Raw genomic sequence first — 25101 nt, forward strand, 5'->3', positions numbered from 1 at the left:
TAAATAATAAAGTGATATTTTGGTTCACATTATCCTTGAATTCTAAGGGACGCACAGGCTTTCTTAACCTTCTTATCTAGCTTCTCACAAATACCAGAATTATCTTTAAAGTATACCAACTGTACCAACCCTGGAGGCTTTGAGGGTTGAGATGTCCATTTACTCATGTGCTGTGCCCCTCGGGGAGCTGGAGAAAGCCAGAAGTGGAAAGAGTTGAGGGAAGCCCAGCTTCCAGTGACCTCTCAACCCAAGTCCCACAGGTCACCAAGGGCCCGCCTGAAGATGTCCATCCAGTCCCTGCTTGATCTTTCCCAGAGCAGGAGGTCTTTGCCAGGATGCATCCTATCCTGTTCTGGATGCAGCTCTGATTGTTGGAGGGCTCTTTCTCATGTTGTGCCAACATCTGCCTCCTCATGGTTTCTACCCATTGTTCTTCATGTTATCTTGAGAACAACATTGTTTGACTCAGCTTCCTCTCCTTTTGAATAGTCCCTTAGGTAACTAAAGTCAACTGCATGACTGCCCCGTACGCTGTAATGTCTTCTCCAAACTAAATAGTCTCAATTTCTTTCTTAGATTATAAGGTAAATATACAAATATATAATAGTAAGAAGAGACAGAACATATAATCACCATAAAAGACAGACAGCAAAGTGGTCTGGTAATTGAATATTTTTTTAAAAAGAGTTAAAATTTGTACCTAGAAAGGTGAAATTCTTAACTGATATTGAGAACCCCTGTGTCTGTCCACTGAGTTCCTGCATTCTATCCATCAAATTATTCCATCAAAATGAAAATGTAGCTTGGTAAGACTTTTTCTTAGTGACAGACACCATGCCAGCTCCTAGTGACTGTTCATTAATTCTCACCTCACTGCATTTATTTTTTCTTGTGTTTATTTACTGTCAATGCATACTTTGAGAAAAGTTTCTGGAAAAATACATATCTGCATGTGAATAGTTGTGACATGATTTGAGAATTTGAATATCATTTATTAAGAATTAAGGGAGGGGCAATGTAAGGAAGATAAATCTTCAGTTCTTTCTCCCCCTAATATCTTATAATGAAAAATTGCAAACATACAAAAAAGTTGAAATAATTATATAGTAAACACCCATATAACTCAAAAACTAGATTCTACAGTGAATATTTTACTATCTTCAGTTTAACACGTATCTATTGTTTCTCTATCAAACTGTCTTATTTATGCATTTCAGTGCAACTTGCTCTCATCAGCACACCTAGTCCTTAACATTTCAGCACACATATCATTGTTAGTTCTTTTTGGACACTTTCTAGCACTCCCTTCACAATCTCTCTTGCCTCATTTTCCCTCATTCTCTCCACTTTCTCAATTTTCATTTCTGTGCCCTTCCTCCTACTCTATATCTCCAAAGTTCTAGATTGTAAAAAGAGAGTGTAGAAATTTGAGCATGGAACAGTATTGAAGTGGAAAAGGTCAATGGTGACCATCCAGGACCTCACAAGGTGCTGTCACCACAGGCCTGGGATAGATGAGATCCTCATGAACAAGTTGACCCAAACCAACTCACAAGAGACAGAGGTATATATTAAAATGCCAACTTAATAATTGAAAAACACAGCTGTCCAGCTGTCAAATACCCAGACATATTTCTTGGTCAGCTTGGTCTCTCCTGAATTAATCTACATGACAGGCCAAATTATGAAGGCTTTTAGTGAATGGAGGCTCAGAAGAAGGGAATTCATTAGAAGGTCTTCATGACTTGGAGGCAGAGACTATCAGCCTTCATGTTTCAACAGCTGGCCAGCATCGTGTCTGACACCCAGAGGATGCATTCTAATAATTAGTGCCACCTCTTTACAAGTACTGCCATGAAAACCAGGCCTCTGTGTTGTGGCTCAGGGTACTTCTCACCTGGATTGTGCTGGCTGAACCCTGCCTAATTCTACCCTCTAACTCCCCTTAAAGAAGTTCCATGACTACCATTCTCCTTCGAGTAACACATTTCTTTTAGCCATGTTCATGCCATTAACTAAGCTTTAGTGAAGTCCTGATCTTCCTGTTTGGGGTCTAGAAGATAACCTGATCTGGGTGACCTCCCAAAGGTTTAGATCTCATAAATCATCCAGATGATGTATGTAGTTGTACTGGCAACAAAGCAAAAAGTGAAATGAGGGGTCTTTGAAATGAGAGGCCTGTTTCTATTTAAGACCATTTTTGATAAATTGATTTTACTGGTGTTACTCTCAAAGAGGAGAGTGGTTCCCTACTGCCTGAGTATAGTGCCTTCAGAGGCCAGGGAAGAATATGATCTTACCTAGTGAGCAAAAACCATCCCTTCCCTATCTCAAGATTTATGTCTGATAAGAAATGTTAGTAGATTATTTTCCCGGCTTCCTAATTAGCAGCCCACAAAGACTTGGCAAGGTGAGCTCTTCAGTGGAAAGGTAGCTATACAAAAGCAACACGAAAGTGCAAATGCAACACCCTTCACAACAGACAGCTTCTCCAAAGTTGCAGATAAATCCAATTTTAATGAATCAAATCTACCCTGAAACCCTAAAAGGAACTTTCGAGTCATGAAGTCTCGAGGTGAATCCTTTGATTATGTAACAAGTTCCTAATGCAGTTCTCCCAAAGATTTCGATCTCATAAATCAAATTATTTTAGAGTAAGGCATACCTGTTCATTACTGCTTAAAAACCATTCTTATGCTTGACCCTTTCTTACCCTTGACACTTTCCCCATATGGATCCCATACTAAATATCAGAAAACACCAGCATTTGGTGGTCGTATCACACTTTAGAGTGTATTTGAAAGCAAACCATTATAGTGTTGAGGGGGAAATGACTTAGAATCAAGGCTCTATTTCACATGAGTCTACTTACAGATGGGAAAAAAAATCTGATACTAGTAGGCATTAGTACCTCGGTGGCAAATGCCAACTGGCAAGTAGAGTTCTTCTAATTGCCTCTATTATAAGCAACAGGGTTCTGACCCAGATAAAAACTCTTCAACAGTGTAAAAGATACTATGATGAAGAGAGTGGGCTTTTTTTTGTTGAGGGTTCAAACGCTCTGACAGGAGCACATACACTGTTTCACAAACCTCAGACAGGACTCAATCTAGATAAACAGGGAGTGTTTCATCTAAGCAGGCTTCAAAGGCAGTGTTTGTTCAGACATCATTCATTCCTTTTATTTCTTTGATGCGTCTGTCCCTAGTGATGGAAACTGTTATTTTTTTTTTTAAGAAACTAAAGCATGAAAAGAAAGTGAAAAAACTACAGACTGATTTGGCAACAGCTAAGCAAGAGGCTGCCATCACAGTTCTGGAACTCAATGAGAAGATAAAGACTTTATATGAAGGAAAGCCAGCCCCTAGAGGTCAGTATTACCACGTGACAGATCCACACTGGCCCATCAGCTGGGTGATGTATGTAGTTGTGTTGGCAACGAAGCAAAAAAAACGAGGCTACAGGCCTGGTCTGACCTCTGTGTGGCACCAATAGAGACAGCATATGAACTACTAACTCCAGGCTGGATTCACTTTCACTTTGAGAGGGGCAGGGAATGAATAAGCGGTTTGCTCATTAAGGGAAAGTCTGTGAAGCTGAAGAGCTAGACTGAAACAGATCTGAGAAGTATCACTGCACAAGCTGAGTGGTAGCAGGGGGAGGGCAGGGCATAAGAAGGAAGGCAGGTGCCTGCAGGGACTGAGCTCTGGAGTGAGACAGAGCGGTCTGAAAGCACAGGCTGACAGACTAGGGCACGGGGAAGAGAACAGAATTTTTTTTTTTTTTTTTTTTTTTTTTTTTTTTGCCAATAGGCAAATGAACCAGAAACAAGCAGAGAAGGCTGGCTGGAGATGAAATCTGGGTAGTTCAGAAAATTGTTAATAGCCACATTGGTTCTGGCTTTTTTAAAAAAGACTTCTCCAGCTAACAAATTATAAACACACCATTAGGCAACAAACAAGCAAACAACAAACAAAAAAACCCCAAATCTCAGACTGTTATTTTAGCAAGAATACTAGTTAACAATTAATACAGTACTATGGGCCAGGTATTTTGCTAAGCATTCCATGTCTATTTAATTCTAAGAATAACCTCTAAGGTAAGTACATTTAAGAATTCCCTAAGAATAAGCAGAGGCTTAGAGATGTGCATTACCTTGCCACTGCACAAGCAACACTTGGAGAGTCAGCCTCTAGAGCAGCCGCTGACCATACCCTAGTGTGCCTTTCCCAGCTTTGGGAGACTCAGGGCATTCCCTCTGCTATGTCACAGTAATATCAAACTTCATTCCTGCCTGGTGAATCTCTTGCAAAGCTGTGGTTCCTGGGAAAAATGTCTTCCTTTGATGTGTGCCACTCTTGCAAAGCCAGGAACATGCCATCGTTCTTACTCTGGCTTTCTTTATTACTCATGAGTAATTGTGGAAAAAGAGGAGCAATGCAGAATCAAATGGAGGAGGAGGAAGCAGGCGATGTGGTAGTTTCAGAAAGGGAGACACTCCCAGCACCTGACTACATGGTAAAGCTTTTCATGTGAATTTGGTTTTCATTTTCAATTTTGTATAGTGCTTTCCCAGGATTCAAATGCCATGTAACATTGTGAACTTGAAACACAGTTTTTTCTTTCAATAAAACAACATAAAGGCAGTTTGTAAATTTGCTTTTACCACCATGAAACCTAAAAGAATAAAATCCGTCAGGAATATTATCCATTTAAAAGTCCTTATTCTGAAGCATTAGCCAGATTTTCCACTGGTTTCATTAGAAGAAACTGACAATGATTGTAGAGCACATTGGAGAAAGTTCCCCAGCTCGCTTAAGAGAAGCTTTCAACTTTTCAATTGCGTTTTAAACCCGGTGCAAAAAAATGTATATATAATCGCAAGATCTCTAATTCTTATTAGTTTCATTTTTTTCAATATTATTTACTGTATAATGACAATTTTGTTTCTTGGATATTTTGATAGGGCAAAATTTAAATAATACTGAGGGACTAGAACTCTAATGGCTTGGGATAGGGAAGAAAACATTAAATCTTACCCTTTTTTTGCCCATTATTCTCTTTATTTTTGTGGGGTTTTTTTTTTAAACTACCTGTATAGAAAAACATGGGTATTTATGAACAGATGCAAATTTAAAATTTAAATAAAGCCAGTCATTGTAAGATCCATTATGGATCAAAACAGTGATTTTCTTTTGGAGCTACATGTTGCTTCTCTTATTTGGTGGGGAAACTAAGTCAGTCGACTGACATGTAGCACTAAGATCCTAAATCAAATATTTGCACATTCTTGCTCTTCCACAGGCCCCTTGCAGCCTCACCCACATTCAATAGTCCGGGAGATTGTCAAGGCCATTGTTGTCCCAGAATAATATTAACTGGCATTCTCAGAAATCGTGGTCACCTTGGCCTCTGAATTCACTTCAGAATAAAGTGTGAAAAGATGTCCAGTAACTTTAATACACAATGACCCCTATTTAATCACAGGACAATTAGGGCTGTCCCACCCCCCCCCACACACATATTTCTGGACCTAGAACACCACCACTCCCCTGATTATCTTGTAAAATGTTTGTTTTGGGTTCTCAGACCTCTGTTTGCAAATGAAAGATGCTCCAGTCATAACAGCTTAAGGAGAAAGGGTGATTTACCGGCACATGTAAACAAACCAAGAGAGAGCATTGCACTAGCTTTAGAGTAAGATGGATTCCAGTCTAAAGTACCATCAGGAAACTCTGTGTCACTCATCTCCGCTTCTCTCTAAAGATGGATTCCAGTCTAAAGTACCATCAGGAAACAGTGTCACTCATCTCTGCTTCTCTCTGCATTGAGACTTGATTCTCTCAGGCTAGATTTCAGAAGAGAATGGAAATATGGCCACAAGCAGCTATGGGCTGCCCTCCTTATCATATAATCTCCAGGGAAGAAAGAAAGCATTTTTCTACTAGCTCTAGTTGGAAAGTGCAAGAAAGAACTCAGTCCTAGCTTAGGTTGGGTACCCATCTGTGGATATGAACCAATCTTTGTGGCCAGGGCTGAGGAAATAAGGTTGAACAAACTGTGGTCATGTCCCCACCACTGGGTGGCAGGGTAGAGGGAGTAAATGTGGGGAAGGAGAATGCTCCAGCTGGCAGCTCCTACGGAAAGCACAGAGCTGGATTAGGAGAAATCCACTTTCTTAAAGGAATATCTCACTACTGGAAAGGAGTGATAGGCAAAACCAATATCTCCTAGCCAGGCGTGGTGATGCATCCCTGTAATCCCAGCTACTTGGGAGGCTGAGGCATGAGAATTGCTTGAACCTGGGAGGCAGAGGTTGCAGTGAGCTGAGATCGTGCCACTGCACTCCAGTCTTGGTGAAACAGCAAGACTCTGTCTCAAAAAATAAAATGAAAATAAATTAAAAAAAAAATCTCCAATACACCTTCAGCTGGTGGTCAAGTTAAAATATAGTATAGGCCAGGCACGGTGGCTCACACCTGTAATCCCAGCACTTTGGGAGGCAGAGGTGGATGGATCGCCTGAGATCAGGAGTTCGAGACCAGCCTGGCTAACATGGGGAAACCCCATCTCTACTAAAAATACAAAAATTAGCTGGATATGGTGGTGGGCACCTGTAATCCCAGCTACTCCAGAGGCTGAGGCAGGAGAATCGCTTGAACCTAGGAGGCAGAGGTTGCAGTGAGCCGAGATTGCACCACTGCACTCCAGCCTGGGTGACAGAGTGAGATTCGATCTCAAAAAATAAAATAAAATGTAGATACATACATACAGTATAATACTTAATGAGCAACCCATACCATGGGTATTTGTACTTTAAAAGTCGATTCTTCTCAATGAACAAAAGACCTTCATGATCTAAGAAATAAATCTCCAGTGGTATAATTTCAGATCCCATAATAAATATTTCAGACCCCATAATAAATAGAGAGTGAACCACTTTGGAAAAGGAGTCCTCTTCTAGCCTTCAGTAAGTGATACATGGTCACCTACTCCAAAGGCTTGCTTTGTTGTAACAATTATATGGCAAGAAGGGAAAAAAAGTGTTGATTCTAAGTGACATTTGTTACCTAGATTAATATTCAGCTATTTCTCTGTTATAGTTACAAACTGATGCTTACAGTTCTAACAAGCAGAATAACGAAATGTTTCCAAATAAATTAGAACTCCTTTTTACCTCTGTGTGATTTTTCCTTGCTTGGTTCATTTTCTAAGCAGTCTATAGGTCATTCAGGTTTTCTGATCAGAGGGATCAGAGGGATGTTCCAAAATATTAGGAATATTTTTAGGCATATTCATATTCAAATTAATGAAACAGTGTGCTACCAAACTTCTTTCTTTTTAAAAACATAAACACAGTAAACTATTTCATTGGCAGTGTGCTTAAATTACCTCCAAGGAAATAAACGATTTAAGTCGATGGAAAGTTCAGCTGAAAAGAAAAGCCCCTTTATTACAAAACAGGCACAGCAGGAAACTTACTTACAGCCTGAGTGTTGTTTGTTGATTTTACTTTGTTCAAATAATCACAACCCAAGGCGGATTCCTTCCATCATTTCCACACCTGAAATGCTTACAGCTCTATTTAGCGGAACTCAGTAAAACACCTATTGTATCCCTTCAAAGCTTGAGTCCACCTTTTGGTACACTTCAGTATGCAGGAACCTAAGGTTAAATTTTAAAACAATCCTTGTGACCGGTTGTGGTGGCTCACACCTGTAATCCCAGCACTTTGGGAGGCCAAGGCAGGCAGATCATCTGAGGTCAGGAGTTCAAGACCAGCCTGGCCAACATGGTGAAACCCCATCTCTACTAAAAATACAAAAATTAGCCAGGTGTGGTGGTGGGCGCCTGTAATCCCAGCTACTTGGGAGGCTGAGGCAGGAGAATTGCTTGAACCTGGGAGGCGGAGTTTGCAGTGAGCCAAGACAGCACTATTGCACTCCAGCCTGGATGACAGAGAGAAATTCCATCTATCACACACACACACAAAAACAACAACCATCCTTGTTTCCTTTGGCTTGAAAAGACAGTTACTTTGCAAAAGACCTTATTGACTGTGTCCTATTGTTGCTGCATGAGTATTTACTTGATCTGATGAAAATGCCTGCCTTTGACCAGAATAAGTTTATAGATTTCAAGCTAGCATACTTAAGGGAATGCATCCTTCTGAACTTTTTTCTTTTAGTTTCTTTTTTTATTCCTCTCTTAACACACACAGCTACCAAATAAGGTATCTAGCCTACACATGCATGTCCCCATTATCCCAGTGAAAGTCCTGGCAACTCTAAAGTTATCTCTTTGTTTTACTCCCATTAAGGAGGTACTCCCCAGGTAGTGCTGGTACATTCCAGGGTAGACTTACCCAAGACTCAATGTCTGAATCGAGCCAGCTACACTTTTGAGGGGAAGCCTGTAATAGGATTGACATTTTAGTGATTTTTCAGTGACACATAACTTTTTAAACACTAGACAACTTATCCCATTTATTTTAAGTATCAAACTATTGCTGTCCTACATTCTTGAGAAAGTCCGGAAATATATTTCTTTGCCAACACCCCAGAGCCAATTCTCATTAATATTTTAAAGTGTATCTTTTATCATGATGCCCACCCCTAGGCACTCAGCTCAAACCTCTCTCTTGCAATATTCTTTTTACCTCTCCACCTGCAAAATTCCTCAGGATCAAAGTTCCTATGGCAACTAGGTGTTAGGAAAAGAGGGATTTGGAGGTGATCAAAATGTTCTGGAATTAGATATAGCAATAGTTGCACGGTGTTTTTAATATAGTAAAGCCATTGAACTGTACACTTTAAAATGGTTAACGTGGTGAATTTTATGTTATGTGAACTTTATCTCCATTAGAAAATAAAAAAACAGTGATTAAAGCAATCCTCACTAACACTGACTAACAACCCTGTCAAGTGTAAGTGTATTTTAAAGAAAGTGCATTGGGCCTAAATAAAATCTTGAGTTGGCAGCATTCCAAGCATTTAGAGAGAGGTCATGTTAATATTTATTGGAATAAGACTAGGCGTGAATAGTTGTCCACTTGGGCGTAGGTCTATTGAACAATGTCACCTTTTCCTCTTCTAATTTCTCCCAGCCTAGCTCTTTCAAAGCTGTTATTCCCCAGACTAGCAACCAATTATTTGACCAAGAGTTCTACAGGTAACCTTCTTTCACCACTGAAAACAGATATTTGTTTTACCAGTCTACCTAGGGTTTTCTAAGAAAGTAACTAGTCTGGTCTTGGAATTTCACTGTTTGAGATACTGGGACTTCATCAAAAACCACTGCTCACCATCATCAGACTTTATGGAGCTCAGGTTGATATGTAGTCAAAAGCACAGTGTTTTTGCACTCTCTGCTCCCTACTCTCTACTATCTCCAAGGGTGCTATTGCCTTGACAGAAAATGACAAGAACTTATGAAAACAAAAGGCAGAGATGTCTCCCCCACAGGAGTCATTATCCCACCATTTGCAGGAAGGAATTTACTTTTACAGCACTACCACTGAACTTTCAGATACAGAAGCTATACCAAGATGGGATATTTTACATTTAGACCAATACACACCAGCAATTAACAGTGGGAAAAAATAAGAGAGCATAGGAGTGATCAGTTAAAGGTGTACTTTCTAAATATGATAAATTCCTAAGGAGTTTTGATATTTGCCTCATAGAAATAGCTCATATTTAACTAAAATGTTAAATGTTAAAAAATCTATAGGTCTCATTCAGAGATTGCCTGTTAGTTATCTCTTCCTTTGTCCACTGAAATTATTTTCCTGAAATAGAGCCACTATATCCCTAAACCAAAATCTTCTTCCTGATTTCAGAACTTCCCACAAGGATAAGCATCTGTTTCAGGAGTCCCTGCAGAGCTTAGAGATTTATTGCACAGAAGATCCCAGGAAATGTTACTTCTTCCAGCTGGAGGCTGTGGCCTAATTCAATATGTACAAATTTAGTGTGATTGTGATTTTCAAAATGTCATTTTAGAGACCTATAGGCTTAAATAGCACTGACGTAAAAACTAAGCATTGATCAGGACTTTGTTGGTTGCAAGTGACAGAAACCAAAATGAAACTAGTTGAAGCAGGAAAGGGATGTATGAGGCACTCAGGCTGGTAAGAAGGCTGAACAGCGGGCTTTCTAGACTCCTCCCATGGCCCCTCCTTGCCTATTGACCCCACGTGGACTACTGCAGGCACAGAAAGGGAAAGGGTCCCTTGGCTGTCCAGGCTTAACAGTCTATAGTGAACATTTGTTGTTTCTACTCAGAACCACTTCCCCCTTCTTTCAGTAACAGAGGCATGATTTCTGTTACTGAAAGAAGAGGCTGAGGCAGGGGGATCACAAGGTCAGGAGATCCAGACCATCCTAGCTAGCACAGTGAAACCCCGCCTCTACTAAAAATACAAAAAATTAGCCAGGCGTGGTGGCGGGTGCCTGTAGTCCCAGCTACTTGGGAGGCTGAGGCAGAAGAATGGCGTGAACCCGGGAGGCGGAGCTTGCAGTGAGGCGAGATTGCGCCACTGCACTCCAGCCTGGGCGACAGAGCAAGACTCCGTCTCAAAAAAAAAAAAAGAAGAGGGAAGAGACTGCATCTCAAAAAAAAAAAATACAGAAAGCTATCTTATATCATTACCCCATATATTCTTTTTTTTCCTTAGGTAGTTAGCACTGGCTTATGGTACTTGCAGTCAAGGAACATTAATTCACACCCAACTCCAGGTAACAGAGCTTCCTTCTCACAGTCTACAAGGAAATCTCAGAGAAGGAATTTGATTTCCCTGCTCATATCACTTTCTAACTACTTAGATCAATTACTGCGGCCAAGGCAGTGGGATATTATCCTGGACCACACCTGAGTCATGTGCCAGAGGTGAAGGGCTAGGGAGTGTTATCAGATAAAAGAAGATGGGGAAGCTTTCTGGATAGAAGACAAAATACACCTCTCACTGTGCCTTCTAACCTGTTTTAGTTAAACCTTATAAACTTGGAGAAGACAACCATCCACTGTTTTATCTTGTCAGGAAAGTACAAAATTTCTCTTCTTTTTTCTCCCTATCATTTTTACACTACTTATTTAGGTCCTTCCTTTGCGAGAGGTCTGGAAATCTATTTATTTTGTAATTAACAAAGGGCAAAAAGATCTACCCTGAAATTTTTGTTTGGGTCCAGTGTTTTCTAACTACACCAGCTGTGGGAATTCAATGATGTCAAGGTCCCCTCCGTCCTTTGTTTATAAGACTGATTTTGGAATTATACCATTATCAGGAAATGGTGTTCCCTTCCTTCTGTCCATTCCTTAGGAATGGTACTTTTTGTTTGTTTGTTTAAAAAAAACAAAAAGTCTTCTTGCCTCTGTATCCAGAGAGGTTGGATGAAGGGCAAACACCAGCTAAATGTCAGACAAAGCACAAGGGAATTGGAGCTTGATCAATTTCAAAGGTTTCGTTCTTAGCTACAGAGACTGCTCTGATTACCTGAAGGGCATGTACTGCTTGGGAATGCTGCTAAATAGCTCAGACTGGAGCTGGGGAGGAAGATACTTCCTTCCAGGATATTTGCAGAACAGTCTTGGGCACTCCTTTGTCAAACATCAGCAGATGGACATCAATTTGTCAACATAAGCTGAATTGGAGACTTTGGGGTTGCAAGCAATTGGCAGCCAGCTGTCAGTAGTGGAGCAGCTGTCCCTGGTATAAACCACTTGTTGACAAAGCAGAAAAAGTGAATGGTATTCTCTCCTGTAGCTCCCCAGAAACCTCACTATTATTTTATTTAGTAACTCAGTGTTTCCTGATAGGAGGTTAAGGATAGAGTTTAGCTACATTGGTCATATGAATACATTTGGAGGAAAGAGTAGATACTTCTAGGGAGCTTGAGCTTATCAAATCAAATTTAGAAAGGATGCACAAAACCAAATCCTGCTGGACAAGCAGGAGACTTCTGTATGAAGGCACAGGATTTATTTCTGGCCAGTGGGATAATGTTATATGTATCTAATATGCATATTAGACATATACCTCTGTGCATTATGGTAATCTATGTGTATATGGTAATTTACTATGGTATTCTAAAGATACACTGGCTTGGACCAGATTACCCTACTATGCCTCTAAATTCCTCAATTAAATAAAGCCATAATTTGATATTTGCCAAAGAACATATGACTAAAAAGAAGAAATGTAGGAGGAACAGCATTCATTGCTCCTTAGTTGCCTCGTATGCAGTTGGATCCCAGAAAAAGTGTATTATTAACTCAGGCAAGCATAAGAAACAGGTCTGGCAAGACTGAAAATGTTACTGCTCTTCTGCACATGCTTTTCTTAATCTCAGAAACTGTGGCTATAAATGTCCCCGACTCCCCAATTTTCCACTAAGACCTGGAAGTCCTGCCATGCCAAGCTATCATCTGAATCTGGGCACACCAATAGAGCATCTGCTCCATAAAGATGGTCAAGACATGTTCCAGGGGCTACTTTTTTCCCTGGCTTTCCTGGTAAATAAGGAAGGAGCCCCATTCCTATTCTAGAGAACTTTGAATAGAACTTGGCAAACAAAGGAAGGAGGAGCCCTCAGTCACAGACTGAACTTGTATTATTATACAGTTGACCCTTGAACAACATAGGTTTGAATTGTGCTGGTCCACTTATACCCAGATTTTCTTCTGCCTCTGCCACCCCTGAGATGACAAGACCACCCCTCCTCTTCCTCGTCCTCCTCAGATGCTGAGGATGAAGATCTTGGATCCATTTATCTACTTAATGGATACTAAATATGTTTTCTCTTCCTTATGATTTTCTGAATAATATTTTCTTTTCTCTAGATTACTGTGTTATAAGAATACAGTATATGATACATGTAACACATAAAATTTGTGTTAACCGGCTGTTTATGTTATCAGTAAAGCTTCTAGTCAACAGCAGGCTATTAGTAGTTCAGTTCAGTTTTGGGGGTGTCAAAAGTTGTATGTGAATTTTTAATTGTGCAGGAGGTCAGCAACCTTAACCCCTGTGTTGTTCAAGGGTCAACTGTAAATTGATTGATTGTAACTCAAAAAGGTAGATTGCTGAGGCCAAGAAAATGAAAGGATGCAAAGAGAGATGGCAAGAGAAATAGATGTATGCTTCAGGAATGAAAGAAAACAAGAATTGTTACCAGTCCTCAAAGGCAGAACAAGTACTTACAAGACAGATCAAGGGGATAAAACTTAGCTCTATAGAATCGCTATGTTATAATCTATATTATCTTAACTCTTAAAAAGGCTGGGTGTGGTGGCTCACACCTGTAATCCCAGCACTTTGGGAGGCCGAGGCAGGCTGATCACTTGAGGTAGGGAGTTTGAGACCAGCCTGGCCAACAGGGGGAAACCATGTCTCTACCAAAAAATACAAAATTTAAATGGGTGTGGTGGTGCATGCCTGTAATCCCAGCTACTCTGGAGGCTGAGGCATGAGGATCACTTGAACCCGGGAGGCGGAGGTTGCAGTGAGCCGAGATCGTGCCACTGCACTCCAGCCTGGGTAACAGAGAGAGACTCTGTCTCAAAAAAAAAAAAAAAAAAAAAAAAAAAAAAAAAAAAAAAAAAAAAATCCCCAAATGTATAAGGCAATAGGATGGCAAAATTCTTTATCACACTAGGCTGTCTATAATAGGATTCTGACTTCAGGGAAATGTGTCATCCTCTAAGTTGACTCACAATACATCAACCTATTTGAAAAACAATGCCTTCCAGTCCCTTTATCCCAGCTGACCAGAACAATTTTGATGGCTCTTCAGAGTAAATAGGTTTTTGTAACTTTGGATGAGTGCCAAAACCTCTGGAAAATTTCTGACAATATGTAGTTAATTTTTATTTCATTTTTGTAAGGTTTTGCCACAACCAGACATTATTCATTTTCATTTTAAATTATGTGTAACATTAATTAATTCATAATTTTTATTTACTTTTTTTTTTTTTTTTTGAGACAGAGTTTTGCTCTGTCACCCAGGCTGGAGTGCAGTGGCATGATCTCGGCTCACTGCAAGCTCCACCTCCTGGGTTCATGCCATTCTCCTGCCTCAGTCTCCCAAGTAGCTGGGACTACAGGCGCTCGCCGCCATGCCCGGCTAATTTTTTGTATATTTAGTAGAGACAGGGTTTCACCATGTTGGCCAGGATGGTCTTGATCTCTTGACCTCGTGATCCACCCGCCTCGGCCTCCCAAAGTGCTGGGATTACAGGCGCGAGCCACCGTGCCTGGCCTTATTTACTATTTTTTAAAGATTAACAAGCTTTCAACATGAGAACTCCTTTAAAATACATATTTTTAATTTTCAATTTTTAATATCTTATATATGTATTGTGATCGTATTGTTAGATCTAAAAGTCAGGACAGCCGGGTGCAGTGGCTCCCGCCTGTAATCCCAGCACGTTGGGAGGCCAAGGTACATAGATCACTTGAAGTCAGGAGTTCGAGACCAGCCTGGCCAACATGGTGAAACCCCGCCTCTACTAAAAATACAAAAATTAGCCAGGCATGGTGGTTGGTGCCTGTAGTCCCAGCTACTCGGGAGGCTGAGGCAGGAGAATCACTTGAACCTGGGAGGCAGTGGTTGCAGTGAGCTGAGATCGCGCCACTGCACTCCAGCCTTGACAACAAAGTGAGACTCTGGCTCAAAAAAAAAAAAAAAAAAAGTCAGGACATCTCTTGACATAAATTCTGACGTATAAATTTACATTCATACTCAAAGATATTTGAAATCAGGACCATGCTCCTGAATACTAGATCTAGTATCACTATATAGGATTGCAGGAGAAAATGGAAATGCCACGTTTATTTAACTGTTCTCATTTATGGATGTTAACCACTAAGTGTCACGTAGTCATAGAAGCAAAAGTTAAAATTGAACATACTAATTTTTAATAGAATGTACTTAACTCCACAAATCTAAGAGATTGTCAAAGAAATTGAGGGAAATACACAGCTGACTACTCTGAATGTGAGAATCAGTGCTTAGTTTTATTAATTGTAGCAGAAGAAGACAGTATTTAAACCAGACCTTATATAATCCATCTATCTTGATGCTATAAACAAAATTTCCAGATACAAGGGGCTAATCTTTTCTTTTTCATAGCCATAACTTTTCCTTGTAAGTCCCAAGAGAGAGTCAATAATTGAATTTCAGAAAAGATGACCTTCTTTTGAGGTTGTTTTTGATCTGAAGCCAAAGGGAGGTAATTTATTTAGCAGAAGCTGTGGGTTCTAAACAAAGATACATACGTGGAAATAATGGCAAACAAAATAAAGTACCTTAATTTATTCATCAATAAAGCAGTATCAAGATGCTAAGAATTCACATCAGAATAAATGCTTATGGGAATGGAAACTGGTTTGAGGTTTTCTTTTTTCCTTTTTCATGAGCACATGCTGCTGAACGCTTTTACTTCTATTATATAAAAAAGCTTTCATCCTTTGAAAACATTCCTGAAGAAAACTGATAGATCTACAAGTCTTCTGTTGCCTCAATTATATCAGCTTTCGTTTTGGTTAATTTAATCTAAGGCAATAAATAAGTAAATACTCTTATCCCTTTTAAATGACTGATTTCTCATGCATATTTTTTTTTTCCTTTTCTTTTCTTTTCTTTTTTTTTTTTTTTGAGACAGAGTCTTGCACTGTCCCCAGGCTGGAGTACAGTGGCACCATCTCGGCTCACTGCAACCTCTGCTTCCCAGGTTCAAGCAGTTCTCCTGCCTCAGCCTCCCCAGTAGCTGGGCTTACAGGAGCTCGCCACCACGCCCTGCTAATTTTTGAATTTTTAGTAGAGACAGGGTTTCACCATGTTGGCCAGGCTTGTCTCCAACTCCTGACTTCAAGGGATCTGCCCACCTTGGCCTCCCAAAATGGTGCGATTACAGGTGTGACCCACCACGCCGGGTCCACATGTCTATTTCTGTCTTGGTTAAATTTTATTTATATTATTCCTGGATTTATTACATGCATCCATTATAGTAAACACTCTTTTAAAATTAAGTGCTTATGAAAATTAAGCAAGGGTGAAAAAAATCTTGATTGAACTTTGAATCAAGGAAGGGGAAAACAAAATAAATCGATATACTAAAGAATTAAAATCCACATGAAATAAGCAAAATCCAAACCTAACTGAAATGTAAGGCCGGTGGCAGTGGCTCACCCCTGTAATCCCCGCACTTTGGGAGACCGAGGTGGGCAGATCACCTGAGGCCAGGAGCTCGAGACCAGCCTGACCAACATGGTGAAACCCCATCTCTACTAAAAATACAAAATTAGCCGGGCCTGGGGGTGCGTGCCTGTAATCCCATCTACTTGGGAGGCTGAGGCAAGTGGAGGTTGCAGTGAGCTGAGATCGCGCCATTGCATTCCAGCCTGAGTAACAAGAGTGAAATTCTGTCTCAAAGGAAAAAAAAAAGGAAATGTGATAGTAGTAGCTCCAGCCATTATGCAACTACAGGGAATTCTCCCTCAAGGCATCACTCTGCTCCATACCTGCAGGAGTCACATTATTTCCTCTTTCTAGATTGTCCTAACCCCTACTCCCACCTCATCTGCTCTGTCTTCAGATCTTTCTTAAAGGAAGTCTTTTGTGACTGTCTCCATCACCACTACCACCTCCCACCCTTTTCCTGGCCTTCTCATGAGTTACATACCCATAAACCTGTGCATATGACAATCAGAATATCTATTATAGATATCTTTTTGCTCTGCTTTTCATTTTTTATCAATGTGCTGGAGGTTTCTTGAAGAGAAACAAAGATGATGTCTTATTTCTCTTTGTATTCATGGCCTATCGCAGTGCCTGATGCTTGATAGTCATAAGATGTTGGATAGATGGATATTGAATAAACCTTAATGGAATTGTGTCTTTGTGTACTGTTGTTTAATATGTTTATTAATTGTGAAGTGACAAAGAGAATTTGCTTATGAAATGAAAACATGTAAAGGGACCTGAGTGGCAGATTTACCAGGGAACAGATTGTACTTTCAGATTGCCAGTGATATTCATGGGATCCCTAGACAGCTGCTGGCTCCCAGGTTTAAGAATATTATCAAATCTGAGATTGGTTTGGAAGATTGAAACCACTTTTCCAAAGATTATGACAGCCAGAGAAATCTAACATGGTTGACTCCATCTTGCTTTTAGCCTCATAGGCTGGCATTCTTGCTCATTCCTGGTTGTAGGCCAAGCTAATCATGGCCTGCAGGCTGCATGCGGCAGCCCAGGATGGTTTTGAATGTGGTCCAACACAAATTCATAAACTTTCTTAAAACTATGAGACTTTTTTGCAATTTTCTTTTCTTTTCTTTTTTTTTTTTTAGCTAATCAGCTATTGCTAGTGTTAGTGTATTTTATGTGTGGCCCAAGACAATTCTTCCAGTGTGGCCCAAGGAAGCCAAAAGATTGGACACCTCTGGTTTAACTTGAAAGCAAGGATGATAATAGCCCCTCCCTAGAACTGATCACTTCCTCACTCCTGGACTGAAACCATCTTTGTAAGACTAATGAAAGACCGCAAGATTAGGATTATGTGAGGGACCTGCCTTTCTATAATCTCTTGCTGCTCAGGAGTCATGTGACTAGAAGTCACAAGACTTGTGACTATCCCAGTTGCCCCTGTAGATAACAGCACTATTATAAAACCTGTGATTGGCCTTTTGAGATGTTTTACTGATTTTTGCATTCTGGCAACCAACTAACCCCACCTGGATCCATGATTCATGACTCAACTGGTCCTGTGACCCCCACCTAGAGGCAGACTCAGCACACAAGGACCACTTTCCATACCCCTTTGATTTTACCCCCAACCAATCAGCAGCATCTATTCTCTAGCCCACTGCCTACCAAATTATCCATAAAAACCCTAGCCTCCGAGTTCCTGGGGAGGCTGATTTGAGTAATAACTCTTCTGTGTGGCTAGCCTAGCACTAATTAAACTCTTTCTTTACTGAAATACCACAGTCTCAGTGAATTGGCTTTGTGTGGTGGGCAGAAAGAACTCATCAGGTGACCACATTATTAGACTGATTTTGACTTATTTCTAACTATGTTATATTATGACTTTTCATTTCACTAGCTCAACTCATATATAGATGGCACATGTATTTAGAGGGCTTGTAATCTAGAGCTCAGTGTTCAAATCAGAGCTTTGTCACTAAGTTGGCCAATCCTATAAAACTGAACTGAACATTAATTCCAAAGTGCTTTCTATTCTACTTTTTTTTGTGTGACAGAGTTTCCCTCTTGTCACCCAGGCTGGAGTGCAGTGGCATGATCTTGGCCCGCTGCAACTTCCGCCTCTTGGGTTCAAGCGATTCTCCTGCCTCAGCCTCCTAAGTAGCTGGGATTACAGGTGTCCACCACCACACCAAGCTAATTTTTGTATTTTTAGTAGAGAGGAGGTTTTACCATGTTGGCCAGGCTGGTCTTGAACTCCTGACCTCAGGTGATCCACCCACCTCAGCCTCCCAAAGTGCTGGGATTACAGGCGTGAGCCACCATGCCCAACCTCTATTCTACTCTTTAAATTGGTTGGCCTCCCTGCCCCAGTTGGCACGCTGGGCCAGCACCTGGCCCCTGTATTGGCATGCCTATCCCTTCAGCCACTTTGAACCTGTCCGTTCTGCACACCTCTTTCTGAACTCTTCCTAACCTCCTCTGGCCATGCCACTGGTCAACAGTTTTATAAATCTTTTTTTTTTTTGGATCCAGTATTCAAGGTAACTTTTCTGGTTCTTACTGCATTCCTTAACTAATCAATATGTCCCTTGATGGATGTTTGCTCCCATCTGTTTTAGGTAATACCTTGCCCAGTTCTGGTCTAGTCCTTAGCATTGTCTCCTATGTGGTCTGATGTTCCCACCAAATTGATCTGGATCTCACAGATGCGAAGATCTCTTGTCCATGTATGGTGGCTCACACTTGTAATCCCAACACTGCGGTAGGCCAAGCTGGAAGATGGCTAGAGCCCAAGAGTTTGAGACCAGACTAGGCAGGATAGTGAGACCCCATTTCTACAAAAATTTTAAAAAAAATAGCTGGGTGTAGTGGTGCATGCTTGTAGTTTCAGCTACTCAGGAGGCTGAAATGGGAGGATCACTTGAGCCTGGGTGGTTGAGGCTACAGTGAGATGTCATTTTGTGACTTTCCCAGTTGCTCCTGTAGATAAGCATCACTATTGTAAAACCTAAGGTTGGTGTTTTGAGATGCCACTACACTCCAGCCTGGGCAACAGAATGACAGTGAGAGACCCTGTATTTAAAAAAAAAAAAAAGGCTTAGGAATTTAACCTTCATTGGTCTGGCTCAAGTCCACTGTTGCTTACCTTCATCTAGCCATCTAGAGCTTCATTATCTAATCTCTGGTCCTTCACAGATAGTCTCATAATTTCTTTTCTTTAACCAACTCAGTGCTTTACACTTAAGACAGGTTAATTATGTAGGAAGACAGTTTTGGGAACATCGTTTTCAGTCAAAAATTCTTTCATGGATTCCCATTGCCTGTGAAATAAAATTTACATATTTTAGCCTGACATTCAGGGCCCTCTATGAACTGGCCTCAACACTTATTTCTAGATTTATTTCTTAAAACTTTCTTTCTTACACTCATATTCCCTGTCTCCATCATTTGCCCGATAAAACATCTGGTGGAAGCTATCTATCTCTGTTCTCCACTGCTACCTGGTTGGTTTCACTTTGTTTGCATGGTTATAGATCTCAGATGAACATATAATTTTTCTCAGCAAAGCAGCCATGATTTCTTCCCCATAGATTGCTTTCTCACTATTCTGTACCCTCACACTTCTCTTCAAACTTCTCTCTTCATCCCCTCTGTGTACACCCAGGAAAATGACCTTGCTTGTTTGTTTGTTTTGAGACAGAGTCTTGCTCTGTCGCCCAGGCTGGAGTGCAGTGGCGCAATCTCTGCTCACTGCAACTTCAGCCTCCCGGGTTCAAGCAGTTCTCCTTGTCTCAGCCTCCAGAGTAGCTGGGATTACAGGTGCCTGCCACCGCTCCTGGCTAATTTTTGTATTTTTTAGTAGAGACAGGGTTTTGCCATGTTGGCCGGGCTGGTCTTGAACTCCTGACCTCAGGTGATCCGCCTGCCTTGGCCTCCCAAAGTGCTAGGATTACAGGTGTGCACCACTATGCCCAGCCGAAAATGACCTTACTTATGACTCATTGAGAGTACACAAGCCATCCGTGAGGGATTCTTATCTTTTATCTTTCCACTACCAAATCTAAATTCTTTCTTCTTCACTTGTGTTCTCCTGATTGCTTTTTGTTAGAGTGGAAAAAGGGTCCCTCCTCCCATTTAAGGTCTCTCGTTCCACCTAGTGCTCCACACTCATCATTCTCATCTTTCCAGTGATGTACGTATTTGCCTCATCTCATGCGTGCATCATATACTCCTCTTTACTAGCTCATTACTGTCTGCTTAGGAACATGTTGGTATTTCACATCTCTGTAAAAACTTCCTTTGATGCCTCATTTCTCAGTCTCTTTGTCCCACTCTCACCTTGGAATAAGGTCAACATATTGAAAAGATTATCTCCACACACTATCTTCACTTCTTCACCTCCCTCTCATTTGCTGTTTAATCCACCACATTCTGGTTCTTTCTACTCCATCTAGATGATGGTATTCAACTGACAGTGCTTTTATGTATGGCATTTACTATCTTTTAGCTTACCTAACAATTTTTGTCCATTTCTTCCCATTGGACCACAGGCTCTTCGAGGGTATATATTACATCTTCAGCATATTTGTACCCTCCCACATTACCCAGTACTGCTGCCTTGCATAAAGACAGGCAGAAGTACTGTCTTTTTTTTTATCAGAGTACTATTGGGTTTTTATCAGAGTACTATTAACAGGAATGGAAATGAAAGATGTTGCGCAAATTACTAAGTCTAAAAAAAGCCAAGAAGCTATAAAGAATGTTGGTTACAATAATTATCATTTGAAGATTGTTATGTGCTTATGTCATAATCAAATTGTAAATTATCTGATGCTATCATATACTTGGAGCAGTGGAGAAAGCCCTAAAATTAGAGACTAAACATCATAGAAACACATGATTTCAAAAGAAAAGGTAGACAATCCTGAGATAATTAAGGTGCTGTTGTTTGTTGTTTTGTTACCATGTAATTCTGATTACATGACAAAGATTAACTCCTGGATGGAACTAGCAGAACAGAAAAATACAGATGTAGTTATTTCTAAATTTATAGAGAAATTGGTTTAGTATCTAAGACGCTGACATTAGTTGAGCTGTAGCGTGGATTCAAAATGCCTTTAAAAAATCTAAAATGAACTCAAAATGTGTTTCCATTATAATCAGAAGTGCGTATGTACATTTCAGGTATGTAGGTGATGTGGAAGAAATTTTAAATTTTATCTATGTGAGCTCTAGTAGTTCACTTGGCAACTGGCAGTGCAGTCCTCTGACATCATTTTCTCATTGTTGACTAGTTTTATGAAGATGTGGCATTGTTCTAGAGAGAAACTGAATAATTATGAATTTAAATAAAGTACTCAGAAATCTGTGTTATAGTTGGCCAAATGTGCAAATAAAGATTTTATTTTATTTTTAAACACAAGAGCTGGTTAAATAGAAACACATAGCTCAGGGTTAGGAAGAGAAACAGTGTAGAGTAGGTTTGTATGAAAATAAAAGAACAGAGAAAATAATGCTCTCCATTGTCTCGAGTGACACAGAATTGGCAGTAATCCAAATACCACAGGAGACAAGATTAATATTAAGTATATCTGTCAACGTCCTGTTCGAAAATCTCAGCCAGGATCGGAGATATCTGAAAACATCCAAAGGGGGTTTCGCCTAAGAATGAGTCATAGTCTCCATAGCAGAAAGCCCTAAAATATCAGTATCGGGTGTTAGAAGTCAAGCAGACCTTAGCAATCATCTTGTCCAACCCCATGTTTTACAGATGAGAAAACTGGGGTCCAGACAACCCTCTCTCCACCCAGCTACACTGGCAGGCACCAGGAAGTAATGAACAGAATATGGATTTGGAACTACACAGAATTAGGACCAGATCCCAGCTCAGTCACTCAGACAAGTCCCTTACTATCTCTGAGCCTCAATTTCCTCAACTTTAATATGAGAATCGAAATAGCTACTTTGCAAGGTGGTTGTAAGATTGGGAGCAATGCACATATAAAGCATCTGACACATAGAGAATCAACAAATGCTAGGTCTTATTGCCCATAGTCCTGGGATTAGTAACAGAACAAGGACACCCACTGCAGTCCAAGTGTGTTCTCACTATACCTTTAGAGATCCCAAGTCCGTAGACCTCTTCCAAAAAGAGGGGAAGGGGAGGAGTTATTACCCTCTTCTATAAACACGTAGGCTTTTGATAATCTGGAAATATCAAATGAGCCAGTATCATATAAAATGCCAACTGGAACTTACTAACTTGTCCAGAACATCAACATGACAAAGGATAGTTTAACATAAGGGACAGAAATCTGATAAACATTTATAAATACAGCCCAATGAACCTTTCTGAATTGAATCTTTCACACTTAAGTATGTGTGGGGACGGGGTGTCAATGTTGCATATATATATACCAAACCAGGTTTTGTAAGTTATACAATGGCCTATTTTTAAAAATTCAGCAATAATACATTAATTTATCTAACATTTAAGACAGACCTCCTGTATCTAAAATAAAAGTTGAAATTAAAGAAAAAAAAATTTCATTCCAAATTAAAACTAAACTTCGGGAAAAAAAAATCCAAGCCTTTAAAGATGGAATGAATTATAGCAAAAAGATAAAGGAAAATTGCTTAAGACTTTGCGGTTTGTAAAAGAGTGAGACAAAGCTGAAATGTTTATTTGTTCTAATTACCTATCTCCATTGCAGGTGTATATAACATGGAAATACAGGCCCTACTACTTAAAGGATAGACTTAATGACTCATGGGCAATCTGATTGCTTGGATACTTTAGTCCTATCTAATTTTTTTTTTTTTTTTTTTTTTTTTTGAGACGGAGTCTTGCTCTGTCGCCCAGGCTGGAGTGCAGTGGCATGATCTTGGCTCACTGCAAGCTCTGCCTCCCGGGTTCATGCCATTCTTCTGCCTCAGCCTCCCGAGTAGCTGAGACTACAGGCGCCTGCCACCACGCCCGGCTAATTTTTTGTATTTTTAATAGAGACAGGTTTCACCATGTTGGCCAGGATGGTCTTGATCTCCTGACCTCATGATCCATGCACCTCGGCCTCCCAAAGTGCTGGGATTACAGGCGTGAGCCACCGCGCCTGGCCAATCCTATCTAATTTTAACTCATTTATATAAATATAGTCATTAGCCATGACATGTTAACTTTGAATGGACAATGTAAGTTTCCACAGCTAGATTCTACTGAATACCTTCTCAGGATAGTCCCTTTGAAAATGAATAAGAATCTAAATCTATAAAGGAATGCTAAGTAACTAGCTTCTCCAAGTTACTACTTGCATTGTTTCCAGGTGCCTAGAGTCACCAGTATGGTAATATAAGATCTAAATAGCTGACAAAAGTAAGAAATCTGTAAGATTTTAGAACTAGAAAGGTTGTTAATGAAGCCACAAATTCGCCCATAGGCTAAATCCAGCCAACCAAAGTGTTGGTTGGTTTGTTCCTTAAAGTATTTTCCCATGCTATATGTTAGATACTTTGCAACAGTCTCAACCATTTAACAATCAAGAGATTTCACATTGCAAACAAGATTTCCAGCTTCCTTTGAAAAGTTATATAATCTGGCAACTCTGGGCTGAATTTTTTTTTTTCCCTTCAACTTTTATTTTGAGTTCAGGGGTACATGTGTAGGATGTGCAGTTTGGTTACATAAGTAAACGTGTGCTGTGGTATTTTGCTGCACGGATCATTCCATCACCTAGGTATTAAGCCCAGCATCCATTAGCTATTCTTCCTGATGGTCTCCCTCCCCCACCACCTTCTTCTGATAGTGGGTCTGAATTCTTGCATGGCAATCCTTGGTTAGAGCTGAACAGTGGCCACCCCTTAAATGCAATGAGTTCTCTCCAGTTGCCCCATCTCCTGTTACTCCTGATGGGATTACACAGGCCGATTCTGCTTACTCACATTGCCTTCACAGCTCCTGCTCTGGTCCAAATTCATATTTTACAGAAAAGAAAAGCCAGCGCCCAGAGAGATCAAAAGATTGAAGCTAGCTCCAGAATCCAGATCTCCTAGCCAACTATGCCTTTTCCCTATCAGAAAGTCTTGAATGATTATTTGTTTTAATGAGTATTCCCTAAGAAATGAATAAGCACAAAAATAAAATCTAGAGCACAATTTGCAAGAGATTAAATACTTAGGTGAAAAACAGTAGGGCTGGGTGTGGTAACTCACTACTGTAATCCCAGCACTTTGGGAGGCCGAGGTGGGTGGATCACTTGAGGCCAGGAGTTTGAGACCAGCCTGGCCAACATGAAAAAACCCTGTCTCTACTAAAAATACAAAAATTAGCCAGGCATGGTGGTGCACACCTGTAGTCCCAGTTACTCAGGAGGCTGAGGTGGGGGTATGACTTGAAGCCTGGGAGTCAGATGTTGCAGTGAACTGAGATCACGCCACTGCACTCTAGCCAGGGTGACAGAGCCATACCCTGTCTCAAAAAAAAAAAAAAAAAAAAAAAAGTAGTGCCACCTCAGACAAAAATATTACTGATGATCAGTTGCTGCTTAGCTTGTTCTTAGAAGGACGACTAATTATTAACAGGCAATTGGTTTTGTATAATTTTTTTAAATCTCTAAATTGGCTTTATTTGAATCTTGAATGTTAACATACATAAGAGGCCACTTGGTGGAATTTAAGTCCCTAGGCCCTTTTTGAAGAGATTCTGAATAAGTATGTCTGTGTTGAGATGCAGGAATTTGCATTTTTAAGCGACTATCACAAGAGATTGATTGCACTTACCCATCAGACTAATATGTTACTTTCAGGTGGGTGTGGTGGCTCCCTCCTGCAATTCCAACACTTTGAGAGGTCCAGGCAGGAGAATCATTTGAGGCCATGAGTTAGAGACCAGCCTGGG

At 40.3% G+C, this 25101-nt stretch overlaps 1 protein-coding gene across 3 annotated transcripts in view; it reads left to right on the top strand.

Moving 5' to 3' along the window:
• CCDC192 (coiled-coil domain containing 192) overlaps window positions 1-25101 on the top strand; it is a 230511-nt gene that overhangs the window by 160137 nt on the left and 45273 nt on the right. For all 3 annotated transcript variants that reach the window (XM_031011048.3, XM_019028132.3, XM_031011047.3), the window contains one exon: window positions 3238-3370. In XM_031011048.3, the coding sequence (XP_030866908.2) occupies window positions 3238-3370 (133 nt within the window). The remainder of the gene's footprint in view (window positions 1-3237; window positions 3371-25101) is intronic.

The sequence above is a fragment of the Gorilla gorilla genome, chromosome 4 (assembly GCF_029281585.2).
Source record: "Gorilla gorilla gorilla isolate KB3781 chromosome 4, NHGRI_mGorGor1-v2.1_pri, whole genome shotgun sequence".
Lineage (NCBI taxonomy): Eukaryota > Metazoa > Chordata > Mammalia > Primates > Hominidae > Gorilla > Gorilla gorilla.